This window comes from Numida meleagris, chromosome 1, assembly GCF_002078875.1.
Source record: "Numida meleagris isolate 19003 breed g44 Domestic line chromosome 1, NumMel1.0, whole genome shotgun sequence".
Taxonomy (NCBI): Eukaryota; Metazoa; Chordata; class Aves; order Galliformes; family Numididae; genus Numida; species Numida meleagris.
The window spans coordinates 191,490,415-191,517,828 of record NC_034409.1 but is presented as its reverse complement, the minus strand read 5'-3'; the positions used below and the strand labels follow the sequence as shown (position 1 = coordinate 191,517,828).

Sequence of the window (27,414 nt, the reverse complement as noted above, 5' to 3'; positions counted from 1 at the left end):
CCATCCCCACCCTGCTGTTCTCAAGGCAGATTCTTATTGTATCTATGCATTATATTGTCTTGTCTTCCTGTGCCATACTTTGCACTTCCTAAGTGGTAGTAATCTTCCTGATGCTTCAAAGCTATCATCCACTTAATCCTTCCAGCAGCTGACAGCAATCTGGACTGGATTAAGTGTGAAATGGCTCCTTCTGAGACTGCAGAACCAATGCCCACAGCGTTCAAGCCACAATCAATAAACTGAAGAGATGTTTCTCTGGAGAGCAAAGACCACATTCAAACCTGCAACACATGCTCCAAACTGCTGGTGTAAGCCTCCCACAGAAAGTAAAACTGGCACGAAATCAAATATGTTCTGCAGTTCTCACCTGATGAGATAAGCCAGGCCCACAGCACACAGCACCAGGGCAAATACCAGCATTGCTCCCAAAATCATGATTGTAGGCTCAATCCCTGTGCAAAGAGAGGTTAAAAAAAAAGAAATCAGTGGATTAGAAAATCTCTTTGATTTAGGGAATAGCGTTAAAACTACCAACATTAGACCATTAGACTGCGAAGTCAAATATTCACCTAGAGGAATGTTAGAAAATAATTCTTATTTGTTTTTAGTTCATGAATACACAAATGTTGGCTTTATCCGCATGAAACTACTTTGGTTATTTACTTACATGCACTTTTTTCTATACCAGATCCAGAGCCCTAGTTTTTCTTTAATTAAATATGGACTCGCAAGGAAGAGATAAGTTTTAGAGACAGCTTCTGCAAAGTTCATAACTTTTGAACATTTGACCCTCTTCTCTCCAGGAACTGAACCCCTGGAAAAGCTTTATCATGTGGTACCAAATGGACTGCCCCTGTGAGCCACCAGTCCATCTGGGATTTTCACTCCCTGCTGCAAATGTCTAATGCTGAAAAAAGCAGAAGAGAAGGAAGAGGAGGCCGAAGTCTTCCTCAGTGTGCTCATTGACAGAAAGTACTGGAGACAGTTAGCTCATGAGTTGCTTTGCTAGAGTGCTGAGGGAAGCTGACATGAATGGATGAGCTCAGTTCCAGTGGGAAGTGTTTGCTGTCTTTGCCTCTTCTGTCTTCTTTTTATTTTATTCTCTGTGTCCAGAGATCCTTAAACACAAAGAAGCATGGAGAAATTTGGGTTGATAAAAAGTTCAAGACTCTAAGCCTCTCTTGCGTCTAAATCACAACCCAGTTTGGGAGCACTGAGACATAGAGCTTCCCAGTGAAAGCTGCATGAAATTGGAATAATTTTCATGAACAGACAGAGCATTTTAGTGGAAATTTTCCTGACAGATTTGGACTCACTTTCTGCTTCAGCCCAAGGCTCCAGTCCCTGATTGTAATCATGCATAAAAGTCACTCTGCTTTCATGTTCCAGCCTGGAACTAGACCTATGCACCTCCCTCTGAGAAGAAATGCAGGTACTATAAGAAGTGCTACACAACCATTTTTGAACCTTGCAGACAGTATATAGATGAAGACCAAAATTTCACTCCACCAACATGCAGTAGAAACCAGGCCAGCTTTCTACAGGAGGTGGTCACCTTGAGTATGAGACTGAGGAAGATCGCACCAGGCAGGCTTGAAAGCAAGAGTTTACCCCTTGGAGACAAAGGGGCTGCCAAAGATGTGCCTCCCATCCAGAAGGATTAGGATATGCGAGTCAAAGAATCATTAGGGTTGGAAAAGACCACTAAGATCAAGTCCAACCCCAACACATCCCCACCATGCCCACAAAACTGTGTCCCTCAGTGCCATATCTCCACATTTCTTGAATACCTCCAAGGACAGTGACTCCATGCCTTTCCTGGGCAGCTGGTTCCAATGCATTAACACTTTTTCTGAGAAGACATTTTTCCTAATATCTAACCTGAAACTTTCCTGGCACAACTTAAAGCCATTCTTGCTGGATAAAGGATCAAATCGCTTTTGGACAAAATGGTACTATAGTGTAGGGGCTTGGAAATCCCTTAGAATCATATAATTGTTTTAGAGGGACCTTTAAAGGCCATCTGGTCCAAAACCCCTGCAATGAACAGCTCAATCATGTGCTCAGAGCCCTCTTCATCCTGACTTTGAATGTCTCCAGGGATGGGACAGCCACCACTTCTCTGGGCAAACTGTTCTAGTGCTTCAATACCCTAATGGTAAAAAACTTTTTCCTTACATCCAGTATAAATCTCCCCTCTTTTAGTTTGAAACCACTGTCCTATCACAACAGATCCTGCTAAACAGTCTGTCCCCTCATGTCTCTTGATGGCCTTGTAAGAGTTTTAGAGAGATTCTGTATGCAAGACCATTTTGTGGTTGGAATAACGTGGAGTTTGCTCGTGTTCCCTTCTGTATTTGCTTTTCTTTTTTTTTTTTTAAAGGTGCTATTTCCTAAACTTCCTCAGGTGGCCCCCAGAGACTCTGATGGGGGATCCCATCCATGGCCATAAATCCCTGCAGGAGGTGCAGAGAGGATGGAGCCTGGCTCTGCTCAGTGGGGCCCAGAGGAGGTCTGTCAGGCCCTGGGCAGCTCTGCTTTGCCATGTGTTGCCAGGGCACTGACACTGGGTCTGAGAGAAATTGAGGAGTCTCCTCCTTAGAGATCTTCAGAAGCCATCTGTGAATGATCCAGACGTCCTCTCCCTCTCTCAGCACCTTGGCAGTTCCACATCCACACCTCCTCCAGCCCTAAAACCTTACATAAGACAGACTGAGGCCTGGCTTCAATTCCAGTCACAAAATTTGCTCTCTGAAATATTAGTCATAATAATAAATTACCACTTCACTGACAAATGCCTTGAGGTTTATACTTTTGTAAAGGCATGAACATAAAATCGACCTCCCTAAAAATCAATTGGAATATTCTGTAGACCGCAAGAAGAATCTGAATTGCTATACTTTTCCAAGAGACAATGTAGAATGAGATATATGGTAGCATTGTATTTGCCTCTTCTGTAGTTTGTCAGCGGCTGTAAGATCAGTGCATCTCCAGTGTCCATGGAGCTACACCGGCAGGACTCAATAATCCTTATGAGTCCCTTCCAACTCAGGATATCCTATGACTCTATGATTCTATGATTTAAACCAGCTATGGCTGAACCAAGAGGAATGTTTTTCTCAGCTTCTGAATGAAGAATTCTGTAGAAGTGGTTGAGTTTGTCTAAGTCATATCCCAGAAAAGCAGGAATAAATGCATGTTATTATAAATAAATATGTTAAGTGGAGGCTAAGTATCCTCCCTTGAGAGTTGTTTTCCCGTTAACTTCAAAAATGTCTCATATTAATAACAGTAAAAAAGCTAGTACCCAGTCCAGCAAACCTAGGAAGGTCTTGCCTTCAGTGACCACTTCTGTTGCCTACTTTAAATCGATTTCTTTGGACTAATGGTTATTTTCTTTTCTTGATAAGGTTTTAATCCTTAATGCCACATACCTAACTGCCTAAAGAAACTGGGGCCAGGGCAGATGGTGAGAGCATCTGCAGATGTGCAGTCTAAGAAGGCTGTTGTAACACAAATTTTCTTAGTGCTTTGTCCCTCAGGACAGGGACACAGTGCTGGGTTGAGCCTCTGGCATATATTGATTGCTATATGGCATTACTTGCTGTCAAATTGATGTTGACCGTTAAATCTGGAAAACTCTTCCAAGCACACAAGAGGGGCAACAACGTTATTGACCTAAAAACAATGTAGATCAATAGTGGGATCTCTGCATAGGATTACCACTACAATTAGCATAATAACCAGACAGATTCACGTGAATGTCTTGAGATTAGTCTTTTCTCCTTGGGGAGATTTGATTTACGTGGCAATCACTCCCAGTAAGAGAGAAGATGAAATGAACAAGAGGCATGGGCCATCTGGCCATACTACTTTGTCTTTCTTACCTCCAGAGCAGAGAACATCTGGATCAAACCAACAGCTGCAGTCTTCCTTGGGTGGGGCTCCACTGGGAAAGTGAATGTCCTGGCCTAGGGGATTTACAGACTCTGAAGACATGTCCAGCAAGTGGGTTGGGAAGAGCTGGCTCCCGTGACCATCTGTGTCCAGTACCACATAGTTGCACAGCCACTTCCCACAGCTGTCTGTCTCTACCCAGTGGCTAAATCCATGGAAACTGACGTTTCTTGTATGCTCTGTTATATTAGCTCCTGAGACCCAGGCTCCATTCCTCTGAGCCCTGTTGATTGCCAGTGCCATGAAGTAAATGGCATCATAGATTGTCCCAAAGAGTGGAGAAACCTGAAGACACAGGAGAAATTAAGGTCAGGATATAGTGCTGTCAACCTCTAGTTTTACATTTGCATCAAAAGATGTCACATTGCATTAGCTGTAAACTCAAGTATTGAAACCTGGTTTTGTTCTCCAGGTTTGACATTTGAAACCTCAGACTGATAGCTAGGAGTATATATTAGAGGACTTGGGTATTTCACCTACAGTGAAGAATCCTACAATCAGTATGGTTAACCTGGGCTCCTATTACAAAGAAGGAAAAGAAATGGATGCTTTCAAGGCATGAACCATCTGCTTCTGATGTAACATCCACACAGATATGATAAACAGTGCCTTAAAATTGCTTACAGTTTTTGAAAGATCATAATGAAATCTGAAGAGTAGCACAGCTGAATCCCGTATCTCATCTGCATGACAGAGTCTCCAATTGTCCTTCTGAGGTCTACAAGGTGGAATCTGTGTTTTCTTAGATAGACTTAGAGATAATTGTCCTAGCATGTTCAAAAAAATAACTTTCACCTCAGATTCATAGAATCATTAAGGTTGGAAAAGACCTCTAGGATCGCCTAGTCCAACCATCAACCCATCCCCACCATGCCCACTAACCATGTCCCTCAGTGCCACTAACCATGTCCCTCAGTGCCACATCTCCATGGTTCTTGAACACCTTCAGGGACAGTGACTCTACCACCACCCTGTGCAGTCTGTGCCAATGCATTACCACTCTTTCTGAGAAGAAATTTTTCCTAATATTCAACCTGAAACTTCCCTGGTGCAACTTAAGGCCATCACCTCTCATTTTAACAGTGCTAAGAAGAATGAGGCAGCAATGATATTTATCATCTAGGTGCATCCATTATTTTGTTTGTTGCATTCACACAGATTATCAGGCCTTTCGGGCTTCTCCTTCTGGAGCATTAAAATATCCACAGACTGTATCTACTTTAAGAGAGACCACTTCATCTTGAGTGTACTGCAGTTAGCATGTAGCAAAACTAATCCAAGAGCCTCAAAGACAATCTCTTTCTCTTGAATTCCCATCATGGTTCTACAGTTGAACTAATTGACTGTCAGACAATGAAAAGAATTACATTTTCAAAGCAAATGCATGCTACATCCAACCTTCACTATAGTTTTCTCAAAATACAAGTGCACACAATCTGGGTTGTCTCTCCACTGTCCTTTCTATACAGCTATTGTCTGTCCCATGCGTTCTGTTACCACGCCCCAGGGAAATCCAAGAAAAAGAATATTTACCTGCGTATCTTCTAACTCGCTGGCTATTTCACCATTTTCTTTAGCTTCCCTGAATGCATCATAAAATGTCCAGTTTCCAGACTCCAGTGTGATGGTCAGCACAGCATCATAAGCTTCCTTGAGCTTTCTGTCATTGTCGAGGACATAGAATGAGTTGTTTGCATAAGGAAGGCTGTAAAGTAAAGTGTCATATGGAATGAAGACGTATCTTCCATCCGTTAGTCCCATTTCCTGTGCTTTTTTGAGTAAGGCGGCCTGTTCCTCCCCTCCAATGAGCACCGAATGCATGCACAGAAGGATAACTGAAACATAAGGATCACAGACAGTGTTGTTAATCCATTTGGGCTTTTCAAAATTAAATAGCTCCCTCCAGTGAAAGAGCTGTCTGAACTGCTGTATCAGGTCAGATCCTAATGGTCCCCTACCCACATAATGAGCCAAAGAAGTTGGGAATTATGCTCATTTTGTTTGATCTCTGCAGGTCTGCAACATCTAGCAAAGGAGGCTGTGAGCAATACCCATTCCTGGAGTCGTACAGAAGGATGACTGCAGAGAAATTTCGACAGAAGTGAGCCATGGGCTAACATGCAGTGTAATGATGGCCCTCTGCTCTCATTGACTGAGACACGATCTTTCCCTTTATGTGGCCTGAGGTGACTGCACCTGCAATGCTCAGGCTCCATCCATTCATCCTGCCACTATCTATACAGTTTTTAGGTTGGATGCTGTCTTGTGTTTCATCCGGTCTATGGCTGACCATCCCAGAGTCTACATCTTTATCTGCACAAAATGACATGGTGCCAGTGTCCCAGTGTCTGGTGAAATAACTATCTGTATAATGGGATTTCCAAAGTACTCATTGGCTCTAGCACAGTATCACAGAGTGGCTGAGGCTGGAGGCACCTCTGGGTCCTTCTGGTCTAACCTCTGCCCCAGCACAGACACTCAGAGCAGGGTGCCCAGCACCACGTCCAGGGGCTTTTGGAGATCTCTGAAGAGGAGACTCCAGTTCCCCCTTGGGTGTCTGAATTACAGGAAACAAACAGATATGTCTAGGCAGAGATTTATCACATACTGCTGCAGGGAGTTGAAGCTGGTCAGATGAATCATCTTTGAAGTGGGACTTGTTCCTTCCAATGGTTATGAAAGCAATCCATCATCTCTAACTCACATAGAGTGTTGTGAAGGTGATGAGATTAACTCATCCAAGGTGGATTTGGTTTCCATTACAGATCTAAGCACTGATAAAATTCCAGGTTAGACAGCAACTTTCTGCCTTCATTAGCTAAAATGCCTTAGCTAAAATGCATCATCATCTGGATTTGCAGTGCTGGTTGCAAAGGTATACATCCAGGATTGGAGCTACATTACAGACTTCCTAAATGGATCTTTGAACCAGGAAAACTTCTACTCACTTTTCTCAAGAGAAAACAGATCATTCCTTGCTACTGGAGTTGTATACCAGCAGGGACTCTTCTATTGCTGTAGTGCTATAACACTGAATTTGACCTCCAATACCTCAGTGAACACAGGTACCAAGGACATAGTATTTCCAAAGCATGAGATTTCTGATAATCCATAATCAAAAACACTAACAGTACAAAGCTTTCCAACAAACCCCTCTTTACACTTGATAGGGTCAAGCACCAACACCCATCTATATTAAGTACTATCCTTTCAGACACGCTGGACCCTAAATTTGATGACACAGAAGAATATTTTAGTCTATCCCTATCATGTACAAAATGCCCAGCATTCTTTCACCTGAAGCTCTGCCTCTGTGAAGTTTAGACAAAACTCTGCTTGACTTCAAACTTTCATTCTCTAGACTACACTCACTGGATAACAATGGAGAAAAAAGTATAATGAAATAAAAAAAAAAGGAGTGAGATTCAAAGCACTTACTTTTAATGCCACTGACTTCTTTGATTTTGTTCCAAGTGTCTTCAATGCCTTTTTCTCCCTTACCCACGGATGTAACGATGCCCACTGGTAGCCCCTGGTTCCTGAGGGCACTCGCTAACTTGTTGGATGTGTCCACCCAAACAGCCTGATTGGAAGCGATGATGCCAACATGAGCCAAATGAAAATACTTCATTATTGTAAACAAAACTCGGGTTGGAGAAGGCAGGGTTCTGGCAAATGCAGGGTGGCGGGTGGTAGAATCCAGTTTGTAGTTGATGCACGTCCATGAGAAGATGGCTTTATTCCAGTTTTCCGCTAAATATGTAGCCTCCTCACAGAAGCCAGGGTTCAAAGGGCCTATGAAAGCTGATGAAGTCTTTCCAAAGTCAATGAATCTAACCAAAGCTCTTGATGTCTCACACTCTTCTTGCAGGACCACATAATCCAACCTGTGGCCAAGATCTATTGAAGGGTCCTTGCTTATTCGTTCCACTGCTAACCTGGCAGCTGCATGGGGGAAGGCTTTGGAAAAGAAGGGATCACAGTTCCAGGGTCCGAGCAGTCCAATCTTAAAAACAAGGCAATGTGCTGGAGAGGTAAGTATGGTTATTCCCAACAGCACCCACCAGAGAGCACAGAAAAATATCTTCATTGGATTCCTATTATTGATGTGATGCGATTCAATGTGCTGTGGCAGCCCCCAGAACAAGCTGTTAGGACACAGTAGGAGAAATGTCATTGTTTTACAAGTGGGGAGACTTAAATCAAGTTCTTCAGGAAGCCAAGCAGTGCATTACCAGCTGCTGGAAGAAAAGCAGATTACATTTGCCTTCCTGCATACGGATTTCTTCAGTGCATGTAGATACAGCAGAATCAGCCCAAATTACTCAACAGTTCTCAAGGTGCAAGTGTGTGAGGTGCCAAAAACCTGCACAGACCCACGGACATGCACCACAAAAGCCATTGTACCACACAGACAACCATACAAATCATCAATTAAACTTGCTGTCGTCCTGAACTGCACAGTTATAAAAACTTTTTAAAATGTTTTGCTATATATTTTGGAATGAGCTAGTGAAGAGAGACTCTGCTTTGTTTGCAGCAGAAAGCACAACCCAGGGGTATGCTATTTTCTCAGTTCTTTGGAAGGATAAGTCCCAAATCACACAGATAAACACACAGGTAAGAACACACAAAGGTGAAATGCACTGAGCCAGCACTTTTCACCAATCCCAAATCCTCAGTGTGTTTTGAACACATACTAGGGCCCATATATACATAAATACATACACACATGTATTGATCCATATATGCATGTACTTACAGGTGTATATAAACGTGCATAAGATATTAAAACTTTCTGAAGAAGATTTTCAAGGACAAACTTGTCTCACTTGCCAGAGTCTTTTAAACTTGGCAAAATGAAAGATGCATTAACAGGTAATCACAATACGAGGGAAAAGGAGGGTTATGATTTGATTTAGATAAAACTGCAGAACAACTGCCATGGCAAAAGCTTAGTGTTCACTCCTGGCATAAAATACACTTGGTTAAAGACTCAGAGCCATGTGTTTGTTGGGAGTAAAAACCTTTCCCTTCACATCCAGGCACAGAAATCCCAAACCCATAACAGTTTCTCAACCATCGACATTGTCATCCCAGGGCTTAGAAAATTTGCTGAGCCAAACAGGTTTGTGCTCTAGAAGTACTATCTCCCTTACCAGCTTACCTGTTCATTTCTGGAGAATTATTTTTATCCTGGATCCCCAGCCTCCAAGAGATGCAATGCAGAGCACTGCAGTGCAGAACATGCTATAAATACACCCGCCGATCCCTTAAGGGGAGAGGTCTCCAGAAAAAGCCACCAGGCAGCAGAGCATCTTCTCACTGGTGGTGATGGCTCTCCTTGGATGTGATTCCTGCCCCAGGAAGAGGCAATGTGTGGTCAGTCTTCCATGCAAACGTGCTTGGGTGCTCACCTCCTTGAGCTCACGGTTTGCATGGGACACTTCTGCTGGGATGCTCCATGCGATCTCAAAAGTTTCCTGTGCCCCCTTTGGTCAGGACCGTGCTTCTCCTCCACGGTTTCATGACTTGGAGTGCATCATCCCAAGATCTTTGGCCCTCAGTGAAGGTCTTGCAGAACTCCCAAGCTGCCTCCCTCTGAACTGTCTCTGTGCAAAGACTTACTCGTATCTAACTCAGCAATTGTAGAGATGGCATCTTAAAGCTCTGCCCTTGGATTAGTGGGATTAGCTCCTGAGATCTGCCCCTTGCAGAACAGCTCAGTCTCTGTGCACCACAGCAGTGATAGCTCTACTCGTGCCCTGAAAGCAGCAGAGCTAAGAGCTATATCAGGTCTGGGTTAAGTGGGATATTTGTTTTTGGGCTCCACCATGCTACTGATGTTTTACATTTTCATGTTTTTTGCTTTGCTACCCATCATGACACGCACAGAGCTTTTTACATTTGCAGTGAAAGATTACTGCTTATTTTCCTGGGCCTTTTAGGATTCTCCCTGCAACTGAAATCTTCAATAACCCCCTCTAGACTCATTCCTTCCCCAGTGGACCTGGCAATGATAATGTCAAACTGGAGAGACCTTGAACATCGCCACACCTGGCCTAGCTACAATACGAGGCCCCTTACAATAATTTAGCTGAGGTCATAGGACCAGCACTCGGTCTAGAAAGAACCATTTGTAACTCAACCCTTCAGCAGTACTTCAAGTATGTCATATAAATTACATACGTCTCCTCTCAGTGTGTGTTCAGTAGTAGGTCTCCTTTTATGACTAATAGTTATGGGAAGCCACAAAGTCACTCAGGTGCAGTGGGCAGAGCACCTCACTCCATTCATTTCCTTCTGCTCATTCATTTCCTTGCACAGATTTAGGAAGGTTCTTGGAAACTTGCTTCAGTGGTGATCGCTGCAGCTCAAGACAGTTATCAGGAATTACCAAAGCGCTTCACATTTGGAAAGTGCTTAAAAAGCACACGAACTTCAAGCCCGGACTCAGGATGCTGCTTAGTGTGCAACCAGTAAATTAAGCTTGCACACCAGGTTTTGATCAAAGAATGAAATTATACAAAGTTTGTGCAGCTAGGAGTGTGAACATAGAAGTTTAATTTATGTGTATATGTATATGCAAATATACCTGTTCCTAGATGACCTTTAATGGTGCCTTCCAACTCAAATGCTTCTACGATGCTGTGATCTGTGACACATTCACTGTTTTCTCTATTTTTGTATTGACAGTGGTACTGCACAGGTGAATTCCATTCCGTGTCAGCAGTTTCAGAGTCTCCTGCTGTAGCACCACAGGCATCACTTCTAGGGGATGTTTACAGCGTTAAAACATCTCATGTTGAAAAGAAAAAGTTTTGAGCTAGGCATCCAACAATGGAAGATTAAAAAGTAGTTGATGTAGAGGTGTTTTTATTAGTATACCTACCCTGACTCTTAACAATTAATATTTTTCCATAGCCAAATGGATTGAAACCTCCATCCCTTTCTCCCTTCTGCTTGTTGCTTGATTGCCAGTGAAAGAGCAGACCCTCATGCAATCAAATAATTCTCTATATGAGAAGCTGGTTACCTCCTATACCTCTGCCCTGTCCATCCAATGCTTAGGATACCCAGGGCTGGATTTAACCTTGCTAGCTCTACACAGAATCATAGAGTCAGTAAGGTTGGATAAGACTTCTAAGATCACCAAGTCCAACCCCAACCCATCCCACCACCACTCCCAGTAATTTTGTCCTTCAGTGCCACATCTCCATGGTTCTTGAACACCTCCAGGTACGGTGGCCCCACCACCTCCCTGGGCAGCCTGTGCCAATAATCACACAGCTGAGGCAAAATAAAATAATTTAAAAATGTTAATAAGTCAATCTGTCTGTCTGGAATTATGGTTAATTCTGGTTAAAGTTTAAGATCCTATCTATGCCTCCGAAGCTTGCTTTTTCCCCCACATCTTAAACTCATCGCTGCTGCAACACCCACATCACACAGTGTTTCTCTGCCATGCTGTTATTTGTACACCATCAGATTCCCAGTGCTTCTGTGTTCACTGGAGTGAGTGAGAGCTGTATGTATTTATGCATCCATAGCGCTTCCCATGGGAAGCCTGAGCTGCAGCTGTCTCACTTTGCTTTAAGTGTTTAGAGCAGAAGAGGGTGCTCTAATCTCTCACAGCAGCCTGGCCAGGCATGCTGGAAGTAAAATGCATTTTGTAACTGCTTATCCCAGAGGATGCTGCCGAATACAGCTGATCTCACTGGAACCCTCTGCAGCCAGCAGAGAGAAATGGGGAATGCTTGGCTTCCATTACCACGCTCCCTGCTGAAAAATCTCCTTCTCCAATGATTATAGAGAAAACTGAGGGAGAGCAGCATAGCAATGCTTCAGCTTTTGTTCAGGTCCTCTGAGCCTTAATTAAAAGCCCAAGCCTTGGAGGATCTGTCAGGTTCTCCTCTCTATTATTCCAACTGTTAATTACTGTCAACATAAAAATATCCACCTCATGTCTAACGTGTCTGGCTTCAGCTTCCTGCAACAGGCTCTCGTTCGCCTTTGCCTGAGAAACAAAAAGCCAGGAAGCACAATAAATATCACCTCCCCTTAGGCATTTGCAAACCATAATTAGCCCACATCCTAGTCATCCTCTGTGTAAAACAAGTAAACATCTCCTTTAGGCTTTTGCCATAGAGCATGCTTCCAGGGTTTTGTCCTAATAACACTTTGGACATTGTTTTTTTTTACTTTTCCTTATCTCTTTATTGGATAAATTAGAAATAGTATCCATTAGTAAGCTTCACTTTTTCACGGGTGATTATAAAGGTGATAGCATGGCTTGTCACCTATTTTTCTCCATGTATCGAACCATAGAATCCTTAAGGTCGGAAAAGACCATTAAGATCATCTAGTCCAACCATCAACCCATCGCCACCACGCCCACTAAAATAATGTCATTCACATGAGCACCATTGCAGCAACACTGTTTGCAAGCTCAATTCTGCTTTCCTTAATACAAATGCCTGCCTTGGAAGTACAACACAAATTCTTTGTTCCAGTGTATATGAATCTGCTGTAGGGAACCTGCCGTAGCAGGGGGCTGGATTTGATGATCCCCAGAGGTCCCTTCCAACCCCTACGATTTTGTGATTCTATGATTCTGTGTAACCCATTTGGTTTTTGGTTTAAAGGACACTGCTTAAATGTGTCTGCTTAATGAGAGGTCCAGGCCAATCTGCAAGTTTTATCAATAATGACTTTTCTGTTTCTTCCAAGATAATGTGATAGAGCTATTGAACAACACTGGGAAAAAAAATGAGATCCCCCTGAGGCTCCACTAGAAAACACTACCAAATGAGGCATCCTCATCCAGTGTTTTATTTCAAGATATCAATTAATCATTTTTATTTCCTTGTGATGTGGACACAATGACAGTGAAGCACAAATTATCTCCCCCAAATAATCACCTTTCAGTCAGATGATGCCTTGCAGGATTTAAGAAGACAACATCAGCACTTGATGTCATGTTTCAGACTTGTGACTCAATAAAAAATTATGTAAAATTGAGCTGATAAGATTTATTACCTTGCCAACCTCCCTGACTGGCATTAGTTAATTTTCGTTCTGTAATTCATTACCAGTTCCTCTCCATTTTGTCCTTTCCTTGACTTTGAGTAAGCTTGACATCAACTCAATGTGACATCAGCTTCTTGGCAGGGTGGTACAGAAGGGTTTGACATCCCGTGTTTTTTGGCAATGCTGTGTATTTTGGGGAGGGAACGCCCTGCTGTGCCATATTACCCTGTTTTCAAGTTGTAGGCCAGTATATAGAATCCCTTTATGCTCTTTTTTTTATCCCTCCAGTTTGTCTGGTTTTGCACCAGATTTGTCAGCCCTGAAGAGTTCTGGAGAATCAGGCTCAAATGACTTCTATCTGAAAGTGGTTCAATTTAATTGGCTTTCTTGTATGCTGCTTTCATATCTTGTAAGATCTGAAGTCTCTGGCACTGACGTTAGTGGAATATATGACAATGCAGGTAGTTAGGGCTGTTGGTATTAGAGCTGGCAGAGAACAGCCTTATAACACCAGATGAGGTCTTAATATATATATTTATTTAGGCATCAAAATCCGAGCATGTAATTTGATAACATCATCTCCAGAAGCTCATTATTTAGCAATAAATAGAGAAATCTCTTCCAGGGAACATTTCCAACATCTTAGAATCTCTCTCTGATTTGAACTAAGAAGTGAATACTGTTCACCATTTTCTCTACATGAGGCTTAATGAAGCAGGACTATTTAAGCAATTTAAAATTACGTGCAGTAGGAGATAAGAGTAGCTCATGAAAAACACTTGCCCAGCGAGTCTGTAAGTTTTTCTTGCAATGTCTAGAGCTGTGTCTGGAGGCCTTATAAACTGCCAGGAGTTTTATTTGTGAATAGAGATATCAAGTAGGTCTATCTCATGGGTAGAATGGCTTGGGTTGAAAGAGACCTCAAGGACCATCAAGGTAGGGTAGCTGAAAGCAAAAATGAGTGTTTGATATATACTCTGCAAGTCCAGCCCTCACAAAGGAGCCTGGAAGACAGCCATAGCAGCTCAGCGACAATGACAGTTTCATGGATGGCTTTAACAGGAAACCTGAGGAGAACAGCAAACTCACCCAGCACTTCTAGAGTTTCACGAAGTTTGCAGTTCTTTGGATATTTTGGAAATGAATGGCTTCAGTGCAGTGTAGCAATAAATAAATAAATAAATAAATAAATAAATAAATATATTCCCAGTAAATCTTCTGGCAGACAAAGAATGATGGGTTTTGGCCAGCTCTGTTCACGGTGAATGGTAACACGACTTCCAAATGCGTCAACCGACTCATGAATGGCTGGCTGACGTTTTGTATGATGACTTACTCTTTGCTATGCTGCAAGCCTTCCCGAAACCACATAACCTCACTGGAGCATTTATTAGATTCTGACAGATCTGATAAATTGAATTTCTCCCTAAAATAAAGTTTGAACGCAACACTAACTTGCATTTTGTTTACATCAAGGCTTTACAAACTCCATGGAGAAAACAAACCCAGAACATCTTCTGTCCCAGCAGCTCTCTCCTAGCCTCTGGCAATTTGGCAGCTTGAAGAAATAGCCCATTTTACAACTTTATCTATGCATCTGAACTTTAAAATGTTTCCTGGAGAAGCATTAACTTAGATATTGAACTACAGCACAGACCATGCACTACTGGTGCTCTCTCTTCCTCCACCTCCAACCCTGCACATCATTATACCCACCTTTGTATCCTGCTGACAAGCTATCCAATCATCTAGAAGATATTTGGTGATAGAACAGGACTATCATCATCACTTAAAGGTTTAGAAACTGAGAATACACACAATTTGGCTACCTAGTTTAGGCTGCTTAAGAAAAGTGTGCATTTTTCATAGAGTTTTCTGTTCTCTTTGGTGTGGGATAAAACAAGAACCAAGAGGTACATACCCCCTATTAACTGTAGACTCAACCTCAACTCCCTTCTCTACCAGCATCTGGGCTCCCCAGCACCCAATCTTCACTACATCAGAACTCTCCTGTCACGGTGTACATTATTAATTTACCAGTTGAATATACCATAGAATCATAGAATCATAGAATTAGCTAGGTTGGAAAAGACCTACGAGATCATCCAGTCCAACCATCCACCTACCACCAATATAACCCCACTAAACCATGTCTCTCAACACTATATCTAAATGTTTCTTGAGCACACGAACCATGATTTCTTATGTCTTCATTTGCTAATACCACTTCATCCATAATGGGGAGTGCCAGGGAAAAAGAAAGAAACAAACAAAAAAAACGAACTATAGTGCATGAAATTTCCAGGGAAGGTGGAAGGTCTTACTGGGCAGCAACCTCCTTCCAACTTCCACGAGCTTTAGCCTCAGCCATTTTACAGCATGACATGAGAAAATGATGTAGCATCCCCACTGTGCTATCTGAACCAGGTTTTCAGCTATCCTGCTTCACCTGTGGTCCAAGTCTTTTGGGACTGCATCTTGCAGTTCTGTCTCTCCTGACTCTCTGCAAAGTCTTCTCCCATGAAAAACAAGGGGTCTGCCCAAACCTTCCCGTTGCCATTCTGTTCATAGGGTTGGGCAAGTGCCTGCTGGCAATTAACCAACCCTATTTAAACAGGTAGAAAAGCTAATCTGAAGGAATTTTTATTAAAGGCTTTCTGAGGACCCTCTCTGAAGCAGCCTTTTCTGATTTCACTTCTTTTCCAGAGCCTGCACAGAACTCTAATGAGGGTCAATATCCACTGTTTCAGTGCACGCCTATTTTTAATGCCTTTTAATTATCACTCATAAAGATTACCCTTGAGATGTCTGTTTCTGAAGTCCATTCTGAGGACACTGATTCAACTCTGGATGTCCCTGTTTGTTGCAGGGATGTTGAACTAGATGACCTTTAAGGGTCCCTTACAGCTCAAATGATTCTATGATTCAAACCACATGGACAGTTGCAGATGGTTATTTCACACCCTTGCTCTAACTCAGTTAATCCAGCTAGAGTAGCTCATCTGCTAATCACTACTTTAACTCTTCAGTAAAGGGAACATCTGAGATAACAAAGAGAAACACCCCAGTGTTTCCTTCTCTTTGTCTTCGGGTTCTTCTCTTGTCTACAGGGTATAGATACAATCAGTCCTAAATGGGACCCAGCCATCAAATAACCAGCAATATCTACGGCTCACTTAACCATGGAAAGAAGAAATAAAAAGAAAAAATAAAAAGATAAATTGCTTTCATCTATGGTGACATCAGCCACGTAATTTGTTTTTTCAAGGAGAGTCTAATGAAGGGTGTTGCCTGAAACAAGTCAAAAGATTAATGCCAGTGCAAATATCCATAGCATCATAGAGTCGTTTGAGCTGGAAGGGACCCTTAAAGACCATCTGGTTCAACTCCCCTTCAGTGAAAAGGGACACCTACAGCTCAGTCAGGTGCTCAGAGCCCCGTCCAGCCTGACCTTGGATGTCTCCATGGATGTGGCACCCACCACCTCTTGGGGCAACCTGTGCCAGTGCCTCACCATCCTGATCATAAAATACTTCTTCCTTATATCCAGTCTAAATCTTCCCTATTGCCGTACTTCAAATCCCAGTTCTCCAGTAGTCAGTCCTGTACAAGCCCCCAGGTAGTAATCTCTCCATCTGAAACACGCACATTCAGGCTAACACCTCACTAAGTCCTTATTATCTGTTGCTGCCCAGCATGGTACACTACAGTAGGCCAAGTGCCCTCAGAGAGGAGGAGAAAAAAAAACAAATCAGAACCACTTGTGAAAATAGGCACTGAAAATAGGCAGCGAGGCACCAGTCAATAGCAGCAGCCTGCTGTGGCACAGCACAGCTTTACAGAGTTACCATCACATAGGGTGCATTTAAGAGAAACTGGTATTCTACGTGGATAAGGAAATCCTTTAGTGGCAGAGAAATTAAACTTTGCAAAAGGACATCTGTGGCAGAAAAGTCACAGCATTAGCTGCTGGGAATCAGCATGGCACTGTGGTGGTCCTTGGAGCAATTTGTATGATGGGATGAATGGTGGGAGAGTCCTGCAGCTCACCTCTTCTGGGGCCCATTTAAGGGAATTGATAATATCTTTGTCTCTCTGGGTGTGAAAGTGTCTCTGCTGATTAAAATTCCCCGGAGACCTACATCTCCTAAGCTGATAATGGTAAGCCTCTCAGACTGGCTTTGTGTTGTTCCATTGCCTCCAGCAGTGCTGTGGATGGGCAGCAGACATGAGATGTTTGTGCCTATTTCTGAGAAATAAGCCAGCATGGAAACTTCAGATGCTTGGAGGCACAGGAGAAAAAAAGGAAGAGAAATAGCCACATCTGGTAAAATGCCACATTCCTGAGGAGACAGATCCACTGACCTGGGGCTTGGAAATTTTTTGGGATTTGAAGAGCTGTGGATATACTGGGTGGGGTCCAGACAGGATGGCTGGAGCTAAGTCATCCATCCTCAGCTCACGCTCCTACCAGAGAGCATAGATATCCTCCAAGAGCAGAGAGTCCAGCACCTCTCCGGTGACCTACCAGGGCTGCATTACTGTCCTACAGAGAAAGCTTTCTCTTACTGAGCAACCTGAACCTGCACCTCCCAGTCATGATGCATCTCATTCCCATTGATATATTATGTGGCACTCCTAAGAATTGGGTCCTGTCATTTCTCCAATCGTCCTTACAGTGCTGGTTGCTATTGAATGGAGGTCTCTTCCTTGTTGGTCTAAATGAGCCCGTCTGATCCAGTGTTTCCCCATATGTCATGAAAAACATGACTAAGCCTCCACAGATCACCCTCAACAGATTGTAGAGGAAGGCCTTCCATAGATAACCTCCACTTTCATTGCAGCTGGGGGGGCTCAGAATGATTATTCCAGGAGCTGCTTTTCCCATGCAAAGCAGAAATGCATCAGAACTTCACTGGAGCTTCTGGTCATGTGTATCCCAATGCAACTGTTTGCTTTAATCATGGTGTGGGCTCACATCCAAACAGGCCTCCATTACAGCCTTGATCTTCAGTCCTACCAGTCAAAGGCCTCCACGCCTGCACTCATGTGTGGATTTACTCTGCCCCAACTGCAGAAATTTGCACTTCTCCTTGCTGAATAACACAAGGTTTCTGTTGGCCCAAACCTCAACTAACATGAGGTCCTCCGGGATTGAAGCTTTGTCATTGACTGTGTCCATCTCTTCCCTGTGTTTATATTTGCTGATGGTGCTTTCAGAATCACACCCTAAGACCTGAGGCCTGGGGTTCCTGGGCTACGTAGGCAGAACAGTACTGAGAAGTAGAAGGGACTATTCTTTCTGGCTACTGGGTTATGTGACACCTCGCTGAAGGATCTGCTGTCCTAGGAACAACCTGGCTTGCCAATAATGAGGCCAGGGCACACGGATGTCTGCGGGTTTCTGCAGAGAGAGCTTCAGGGAAGACAATCAGGGATTGGTCAGGAAAGATCCCTCTCAAACTTCCCATGTCTTTGTGGGATTGTCCTGACTTTTCATAATTCAGTTTCATTAGCCTTTATAACTTCCCATACAGGATCACGAAGTTCCACATGCAGTCCAAGACCAGACTCCAACCCTGGCCAGGCTCTCATTTGACATTTCAGACTGATGCCAGAGTATCTCTGTGAGGCTTGCAGTGCTCAAAGACAGACGAAAGAGAGAGGTCTGGTGAGACATCCCTTTTCCAGCTCCTCAGGCTGTCTCTTTCTCAAGTGGACTTATTATGGGTAAGAATGCAGGGAAGGTATCCTACATTTTGCTACTGATACTGTGGGATTAATGCTGTGAAAAAGAGACACACTTGCCTCTTTTCTTCTAAAGGAGCTGTCACTAGAGAAGAACATGCTGCGTTACACAACATGATATTGGAGCCTGGGATACTCTTCTGTGTTTCAGAAAGCATGAAACGCTTCCAAGCCTGCATCTGGATCAGCATCAGTGCCAGTGACTGCAATACTAAGCAGATAATGCAGCAGGTGTGGCAGAAAGCTTTCGCTTCTGCTTCTTCCCTGAGACTGTAGACATATGTGCAAACCATGTTTCACCCCATGCTGAGCAATTTACACTGCTCTTCCTGAGCACTAGAGTGTCTAGATGAGGGTCTGCCAAAGGATTTCCTGCCTGGCTCACTGCAGAGATGGGTATGTGGGTACAATAGGAGCACCCTAACTTGTATCTTTTTCACTGGATACCAAGGGATGTCCAAAGAGGTGAGTCTCATGCAGGACAGTGGGTTCAAGGTTCCCTGCTTTGTCACAGGTGTTTTAAAGATGATAGGCCACACCATTTCATCCACACAGCAATAAGAAGCATGGCTGCATGACATTATAAGGGGAGATAAAAATAGCTGTATGACATTATAAGGAGACATATGTCTTGAGCCAGGAGCCATGCACCACCATATAGTTTCTTCTTCTCATCCTTCTTCTGCCTCTTTGTGTTTACCCCCTTCTCACCACCACTGATAGAATAACACATATCCAACATTTGCTGGCCCTGCCACCATCCTCATGTGGTGGTGGCTTTGACAAAGCCCCGACATGGAGCAAGACAGAGCAAACCCAGTGCATTTGTGCCTTGCAGCAGGATGTCCTACATGATCCTGCAGTTCACAACCCCCAGCCTTGGACATTCCCTTTCATCTCAGCTGGTCTCAAGCACTACAGCGGTGCCAAAAGTGGCTCTGACACTGGAGGGCTTATTTGTCTTCCCTATTCCTTGCTTCTTCAAGGAGAAGATCAAAACAAGCTGACATCTGGTTGTGCTTCACTGCCATGCTGGTTTGTCATGTCCCTCTTCCACAGCCTTTCTTTTCCTTATTAATCACCCCTGAGCCAACAACTGACACAAACTCTCGCCTCACATAGCCCACGAGAGTGTGCTCCCCCACTGGCAGTCTGTACAGTTTTCCAACTGGTTAAACTGGAAAGCAACTCAGATGGGGTGGCTTGGTCTCATGGCTGCTCTCCAATCCCCTGCTCACCCCCAAATCCCAACAAAGTCAGCTCTCTGGAAATCGGACACTCTGCATTAGTGTCCGCTCTGTCAGAGACGTTGCAGGGTTGTTTTAGGAAATATATTTCTGCAGGACTCAAGGACTCACCAGCAAAGCAGGAGGGCCTGATGAGGGAGGGGTTTTCTGCTCTCCCAGCCACACATTTTACCAAGTGCAAGTGTGATTTAACACTACATCATCCAGACTAAACCGTCACCAGCAGGATTTTCATCCTTAGGACAAGCTGAAAACAGTGCTGGTAAAATATATTTCATTGCTCTCAGCCTTGCTTTTTGTATTTGGGGATCTCCCGTCCAAAAGAGTCTCAGTTATTCCAGTAAAACACTGAGCATGGTTTGTTTCTCTGATTAAGTGATGAGCTGTTCTGGTGAGAAGAGTGGCGAGCCTCTCACAACGCATCACTTTAATTAAGTTTCCCTTGTGGTGAATGTCTGAGGATGACAGGCAGTTCAGAGGACTCCCCACATGCCAGACTTATCGCAACCACCCCTCATTTTATGCCAGTCTGAGTTTTTTCCTGCTCAGACGATTGCTGGGTCTCATCAAGCTGAGTGCATAAGAGTCCTTGTGCTGAGCAAGTCAGAGACGCAGCCCCCCACTCACCGCACTCTGCAGCTGCAAAGTAATGCTATAAAAACACTTAATGAAGTGTGATGCTTGCAAAACACCCGGCTCGTTCCTCCATGGAACAGGAATGTCCTCAGCTGTGATTAAAGTGATGCTTAGACCCAGCAGGGTGAAGGTGATGGTGGCTGTCTGGTGTGGTGGATCTTAAGGGTCCCTTCCTACCCTAACCATTCTATGATTCTATGATTCTGCGATCAAGTACCATCCAACCTGGGACCCTCTCAGATATAGAGGTCTCCCATAGGCTGTGTGGCATATCTATCAGCCCCACGCAGATGTCTCAGGTGCCCCATGGCATCTCAAATGCCACAAGATAGCTCTGTATGGGTGTGTGGCCAGAATCCAGACGTTCTCCTCCTGTTCCAGGCTATGTGTGAACATTCAAGGTCAGGCTAGACCATGCTCTGAGCAACCTGATGGAGCTGTACATGTCCCTTTTCGTTGCAGGGGAGTTGGACTACATGACCTTTAAAGGTTCCTTCCAACTTCCTGAGCATGCAAAGCAATATCCTCTGTCCTCTGAAAGGTGAGGTTTGTGTGTGTGCACAGCAATCAGTGGTTTAGTCTTCAGCAAGAGGCTGAGATGAGGACAGCAGTCCAGAAAGAGAAGGTTTATAAGGAAGCTCCCAAAGCACCCCAGCTTGAGTGGATGGGCTAATGAGAGGGCTGACACTACTAGTTAATCCCCCTGGTACAATGCCCCCATGTTAGTACCTTTGATAAAGTGCCTCCAGGTCCATGTGTAAACAGGAGTGCAAGTGTCACTGTACCCAAGCAATCAGAGATGTGGTAAGAAGGATCACCTTGGATCTGTATTCAACTTTGTGATTTTCCAGAAGCCTTCTAGCATTCCCTTGCAAAGTCTTACTGCTTCTAAGCAACACATTTTGATCTTTTTGTGGATAACACTCCTTACATCTGTAATTTTCCCCTCCAAAACAGGGAGACACCAGAGCATAGCAGGGTTTTGGGGTGATGGTGTTGGGCTCTCTCCTTGCTTGCAGCTGTGGGGGTTGAAATGAACCTATCACTCCAGTCAGGTGCTAAAGGAGAGGGATTAAAACACACCATGCTGTGCCTCATCTCCCCAACTGCAGCTTGCAGACAATACCTCTTCACCTCACAGGGGTGTTTTGAAGAGAACTGTGTGAAAACGTTGAGGCCCTTCATTGCCATGGAAACAGGAGTCATTGAATGATTGCAGAGGGGTGGAAGGAGTCAAGTTGAAACGATAATGGAAATGCATTTGTGTCTCCTGCTCAACACTTACATGTAAGTCTTCATTCACTAGTCGCTTATACATAGGTCTTTATTCACCAGTGTTCCCATTGTGCATCCACCTAGGAGCTGAACACAAAGTGTAGTCACCACATCCTGTCTATGGGGCATGGTCTCTAGCAAGGGTTTTATTTAACCTTATCAGCTCTCATTATTTCTGAGGTCTTGTAAAATACACATGTCCCTTCCAGAGTTTGTTTAGCTGGAACTGGCTTGCTATAAACATCCAGTCAAGGATGTTAACTCCTATTATTTCATTGTCTGCCAGAAAAACAGATAAATAAAGGAAAAGCAAGCAATTCCCCTGAATGGACATCTGTGCCAATGCTAATGGAGGTCAGAGAAAATATATGTATCTAAAGAAAAAGCCAAATTTTGCATGGAATAAACGTTTGTAGTAAGAGAGAGGACAGTATCAAAGCATCTCTTCTGCCCTCACCCACAGATGAACCCCCCTCCAGGCAGACAAATCCCCTCACAGCGCCCATCTATTCACAACAAAGCCTTGTTCTAGGGCAGAAGACATGTTGTTCCAGGGAATGAACCCCTGACACCAGTTCAAGCAGTGACTAAGCAGGGCTGAGGTATTGTTGCAAACGAGAATAAAGTTTATTGCTAGCCAAATTCCAATTTTCACTGTCATGGAGCCAGAAAGCTGTGTATTTAAGCTCACTTAGCTTAGGGGCACTGCTCGTTTAGTTTGGGAGAAAAGGAAGGGTGATTATTTTGTTGTACCATGAACAAAACATAATGTCTTCACAAAGTTCAGGGCCCAGAGCTCAGTAATGTTGCATGAAGCCAAACAGGTTAGACCAAGGTCTTTGAGTCCTTTCTCATCAGTGCTGGAGGCATCAAAGACAGGGCATGGCTCAAGCTTCTCAGCAAATTGAGGATTGATTAAGAGCTAGAACATGGCTTAGCCTGGATGTTGGGAATGAGGAAAGACAGGAAGAGCTAGAGAAGGGCCTCTCCTGCCATTGCTGCTCCTTGACAGTCTGCTGCCATAGATAACTGGCTGCTACACTTGGAGAAGTTGACTTCAACAACTGGTATTGATGACTCCAGTTTACTTACCATCCTGAATTATCCTGAGCCAATGACATACAGTACAATGTGCTGGGTGCAAGAGGATAAGCCATCTTCTGTTGACCATCCCTCTTCCAAGCTGTGGTATCTTGGATAAAGCTCCTTTGCATTGACTTTGTACTGCTGCTGGTCACCCTGTAGGGTGAAGTGCCAAAGTCACCGCTGCAGGGAGTGACACCAAGAGCAGCAAGATCCACTCCAGCATTCACCTATGCAGGACAGTGTTCCCTGCTGCCCAGTGCAGCTCTGTGTTTGCTGTCAACTTCTTGTGGGAGGAAATGCCAGCTCTGAATTCAGCTGTAGAGCAATAAATCACTCAGTGTACCTCAGCTTTAGTTGTTTGATCTCTGCTGATGGCAAGCTCTGCTCTCAGCTGGTTGTCCAGGGGAGCTTATTTCAACATTTGCTCTAAACTAATAGAATCTGGCACTGATTTTTTAAGGATCTGTTCATCAGTGTCTGAATTTCTTTAGGTAAAATCAGAGGAGCACTTGACTAAAAGGACCCCTGAGATCATCCAGCTCATATCGTTACAGCAGGTGTGGTCTGAATCTGCCCCAGCAGAATAACCTGTGCCAGGGCACAGACTCTAACACTGATCTGACTTGTCCAATCACATTTCTTAGTAGAACGGATGAGGCTGTAGGGCCCAGATAGATTTGTAAAAATACACCAATGAAATATCACAGCTTCCCAGAAGTCTATAAGAAACCAAAAACCTTCAGCAGAAAAGCCTGAAAGCCACAAGGACTAGTAAGTCATATAACAAGATGGCTGGAAGAATCCAGAACAAGCACTTATCTAAGAATTAGGCACTGATTATGTTTTTGATTCCACTCTCTTGCCTATATCAGTGGTTGGATTTGTATTTAAGATTTGTTAAAGTGGGTCACATCCCCAGACAGCAAAGGATAAGTGCTAGTCCGAGCTATTGCTGCCCCATGCTGAGTCTACTTTTATGGGTAGTGTAAAACTCTGCAGCAATTAGTTATGAGGAGAACACTTATGCTTAACTTTTAAGCAGCACAGATTTCCATATGTGTCTATTATATATGCAGAGTGTCATTAAATTTTTATTGTGCTATTCTGGAGGAAAAAAAAATGCAACACAAAAATGCACAATGAAATAAGCTAGCAAGCAAAAGTTTGAATATAAATGGGGTGTGTTTATCTCATATGTGATAGTTTGACTACAGATGAAACAGAGGTGTTTTAGATCTGTTTACACAAAAGAAACTTAAGAGTTGTCTCATAGGAAAAGGGTGAGATCTCAGAGGTCTTTGTCGACTCACTTGATGGATAAGTTTGGCTTGAGCTAACTAATGGATACAGTTGTGCAACGACACCATTGACAATATTAGAAAGTCTCATTAGTTTTGGTCTGTTGTATTTTCCTACAGATAAAGGGAGGAGGAGTTATGACGTAACAGCAGTAACGAGTAACAGATGGAAACAAGCTGCAGCAATTGGAGCTCACATTAAGTGTTGAGCAACGAAGGTTCAGGATGATTGGATTTGGCTTTGTGGCTTGGCCCATTTTAAAAAGAGGGATTGTTTGTAAAGCCCCAGTGTGGGATTAGATTTCCAAACTCTTCAAAGTCAGAGGGATGCTTGGATGGGGAGCAAAGGTTTGGGCTGTTTGCTAAATAATAATAACAGCAGCTTCTGGTTGCTATGTTTGACTCAAATATTTCCTTAGGAACAAAGCACAACAGAAGCTGTTGCCAAATCAGATGAAGAAGTTGATTTGAAACCAAAATCAAAACGTAAATATCAACAGTCATGTGGAGGGAAAAAGGAGTACCATAATCCTGCTTAGGTAATCCACAGGTGAAATTACCCGCCTCGGCGTCTTTTCAAATGCTGATCTGTACAACCATGAGCACTGCAGAGAAATGGAGGATTATTTGCTTTTTTGTGCTGAAGGAACTTATGAAGAAGTTTCTGGTTTCAAGTTTAAAACAAACAGCAATGGCATGTTTCTTATTCATTTGGAAATTTGCTTCCAGATGGCATCCATAAAAAATATGCCCATAGTAGCTGTGCAGAAAATCATAGAATCATAAAATATCCTGAGTTGGAAGGGACTCACAAAGATCATGGAGCCCACCCCCTGGCTCCACACAGGACCACCCAAAATCCAAACCCGATGTCTGAGACCAGTGTCCCAACACTCCGTGAGCTCCAGCAGCTCGGGGCAGTGCCCGCTGCCCTGGGCAGCCTGTTCCATGCCCACTGCCTTCTGGGGGAGCTCCCTGTGAGGAGCTGCAGGCCGCCATGGAGAGCTGTAGGGCCATGAGGAGCTCTCCATGCAGGCCACCACGAGGAGCTGCAGGCCGCCATGAGGCCTCCCCTCAGCCTGCTCTGCTCTGAGACAAACAAACCAAAGAACCCCAAACATTCTGTGATTCTGTGACCATTACAGAAAATTACCACTCTTCTAGATCGTCATATCCCTGGGTGAACACAGATAATCCTCACTTTTGTCTTTTTAGATTGTCAGCCAACGTATTTTTTATCTAGTTTTGCATACCAAAGTGTCTTGTGTTCAATTAGATAATGTTGTAATCAGTGATTATTATGAATGATGGCCATATGTTTACAGCAGGAAAGCAGGAAATAAATGATGTTCCCTGTAGCAAAACAGCCCCAGGGTTTCATGATCCAGCTGGGCCTCTCAGCTGTGTGACTGGTTTGAGACATTCCCTGTAGCCCTCTGCACCTACAGTACAATGATGGCTGTTAATATCTTTCACACTTCTGCCCCCGAATTTGGTTGACCCCCACCTCACCACAACCTTCTTTCAGGGAATTGGAGAGAATGATAAGGACTCCCTTTAGCCTCTTCTCCACACTGAACAATCCCAGTTCCCTCAGCTGCTCCCCATAGGACTTGTGTTTCAGACACGTCACAGCTTTGTTACACTTCACTGGACACACTCCAGAGCCTCTATGTCTGAATACAGTACTTGAGGTGCAGCCTCACCAGAGCTGAGTACAGGGGGACACTCACCTCCCTGCTCCTGCTGGCTGTACTATTTCTGATACAAGCCAGGATGCCATTGGCCTTCTTGGCAACCTGGGCACACTGCTGGCTTATGTTCAGCCAAGCATTGACCAATACCCCTGGATCCTTTTCCTCCATCTAGCTTCCTAGCCGCTCTGCCCCAAGCCTGTAGGGTTGCATGGGGTTGTTGTGACCAAAGCACAGGACCTGGCACTTGATCTTGTTGAACCTCATCCCACTGGCCTCAGCCCATCAATCCAGCCTGTCCAAATCTCTCTGTAGGGCCTTCCTAAGGCAAATCAACACTTCCTCCCCTTTTGCTGTCATTTGCAAACTTACTGAGGTTACACTAATTTCCTTATCTAAATAATCAGTAAAGACATTAAACACCATGGGTCCCAGTACTGATCCCTGGGGAACACCTCACCTCTTGAGACTGATTGCCAGTTGAATTTAACTCCATTCACCACCACTCTCTGGGCTCGGCCATCCAGTCATTTTTTACCCAGGAAAGAGTTAAGCCATGGGCTGCCAGCTTTCCAGGAGAATACTCTGGGAGACAGTGTCAAAAGCTTTGAAGTCAGGACCTCATGCTGAAAGTGTACTATGTCAACAGCCTTTCCCTCATCCACCATGTGGATCACCTGGTTACAGAAGGAGATGAGGTTGGTCAGGCAGGACCTGCCTTTCATGAACCCATGCTGGCTGGGCCTGATCCCCTGGTTGGCAATTTTAGATGTTGCTTTAATTGCTTTATAGCTTAACTGCTATCTCCAATGTCTTTGTTTGTATGAGATGGGTGTGGGTTACTTGTCCCTGCCTGTTTCTAAACTGAACTCTTTCAGCCCTAGCTAGGTGAGTCTGTTACGACTTATCTTGCTCTGATGGACCCTATATGCTTCCTGGAGATTCCAGGTTTAGTTCTCAATGTATCAACAAAGGTTGTAGCTATTTTAGATGCTCTTACCTCAGCTACCAGTGCCTCAGATGTTGGAGGAAGGATCTTCACACGTCTTCCTTGTAGGAGAACAGTCCAAGTATCTGAACGAAGAAAGGTCAAAGTTGATTGAATTAAAACAAATGACAGCCAGCCTGGGTGGCTGGCAATGACAGTTACCTTATGAGCTGATTTCACAAGGCTGAACAACACCTAAAATTTTCAGAATACACAAACTCTTGACTTCGGAGTGGGCTGAGCTTTCGATCTCTCACCAAATTCACCAAAGAATGCTGCCTCAGCCACCAGAACATTCAAATAATGCTGAAGACAAGGTGGCCAAATTGGTTGGGAAAATCCATGGTATTTGTTACAAATACATCTGGCTGCTCTAAACGTGCAGATTTTGACCCAATCAGAGACATTGTTCTAGAAAAGTGATCAGTATGACATATATAGCCCTCTGGGAGTAA

The 27,414-nt window shown here is 43.9% G+C and overlaps 1 protein-coding gene across 8 annotated transcripts in view; it reads right to left on the bottom strand.

The window, feature by feature from the left end:
• Positions 1–23,515, bottom strand: part of GUCY2F (guanylate cyclase 2F, retinal) — a 63,871-nt gene extending 40,356 nt beyond the window's left edge. For 4 of the 8 annotated variants that reach the window (XR_002434086.1, XR_002434088.1, XM_021383393.1 and 1 more), the window contains exons 1-6: positions 22,986–23,515; positions 21,904–21,980; positions 7,396–8,198; positions 5,491–5,792; positions 3,888–4,242; positions 368–452 (exon numbers count right to left, since the gene is read on the bottom strand). Coding sequence is in view for 6 of the 8 variants with exons in the window: in XM_021383393.1 (XP_021239068.1) it covers positions 368–452; positions 3,888–4,242; positions 5,491–5,792; positions 7,396–8,134 (1,481 nt within the window). In the remaining 2 variants the exon portion in view is untranslated. Of the gene's footprint in view, positions 1–367; positions 453–3,887; positions 4,243–5,490; positions 5,793–7,395; positions 8,199–9,124; positions 9,315–21,903; positions 21,981–22,985 lie in introns of all 8 variants that reach the window. The other 4 variants (XM_021383364.1, XM_021383385.1, XM_021383373.1 and 1 more) reach the window with 4 other exon arrangements.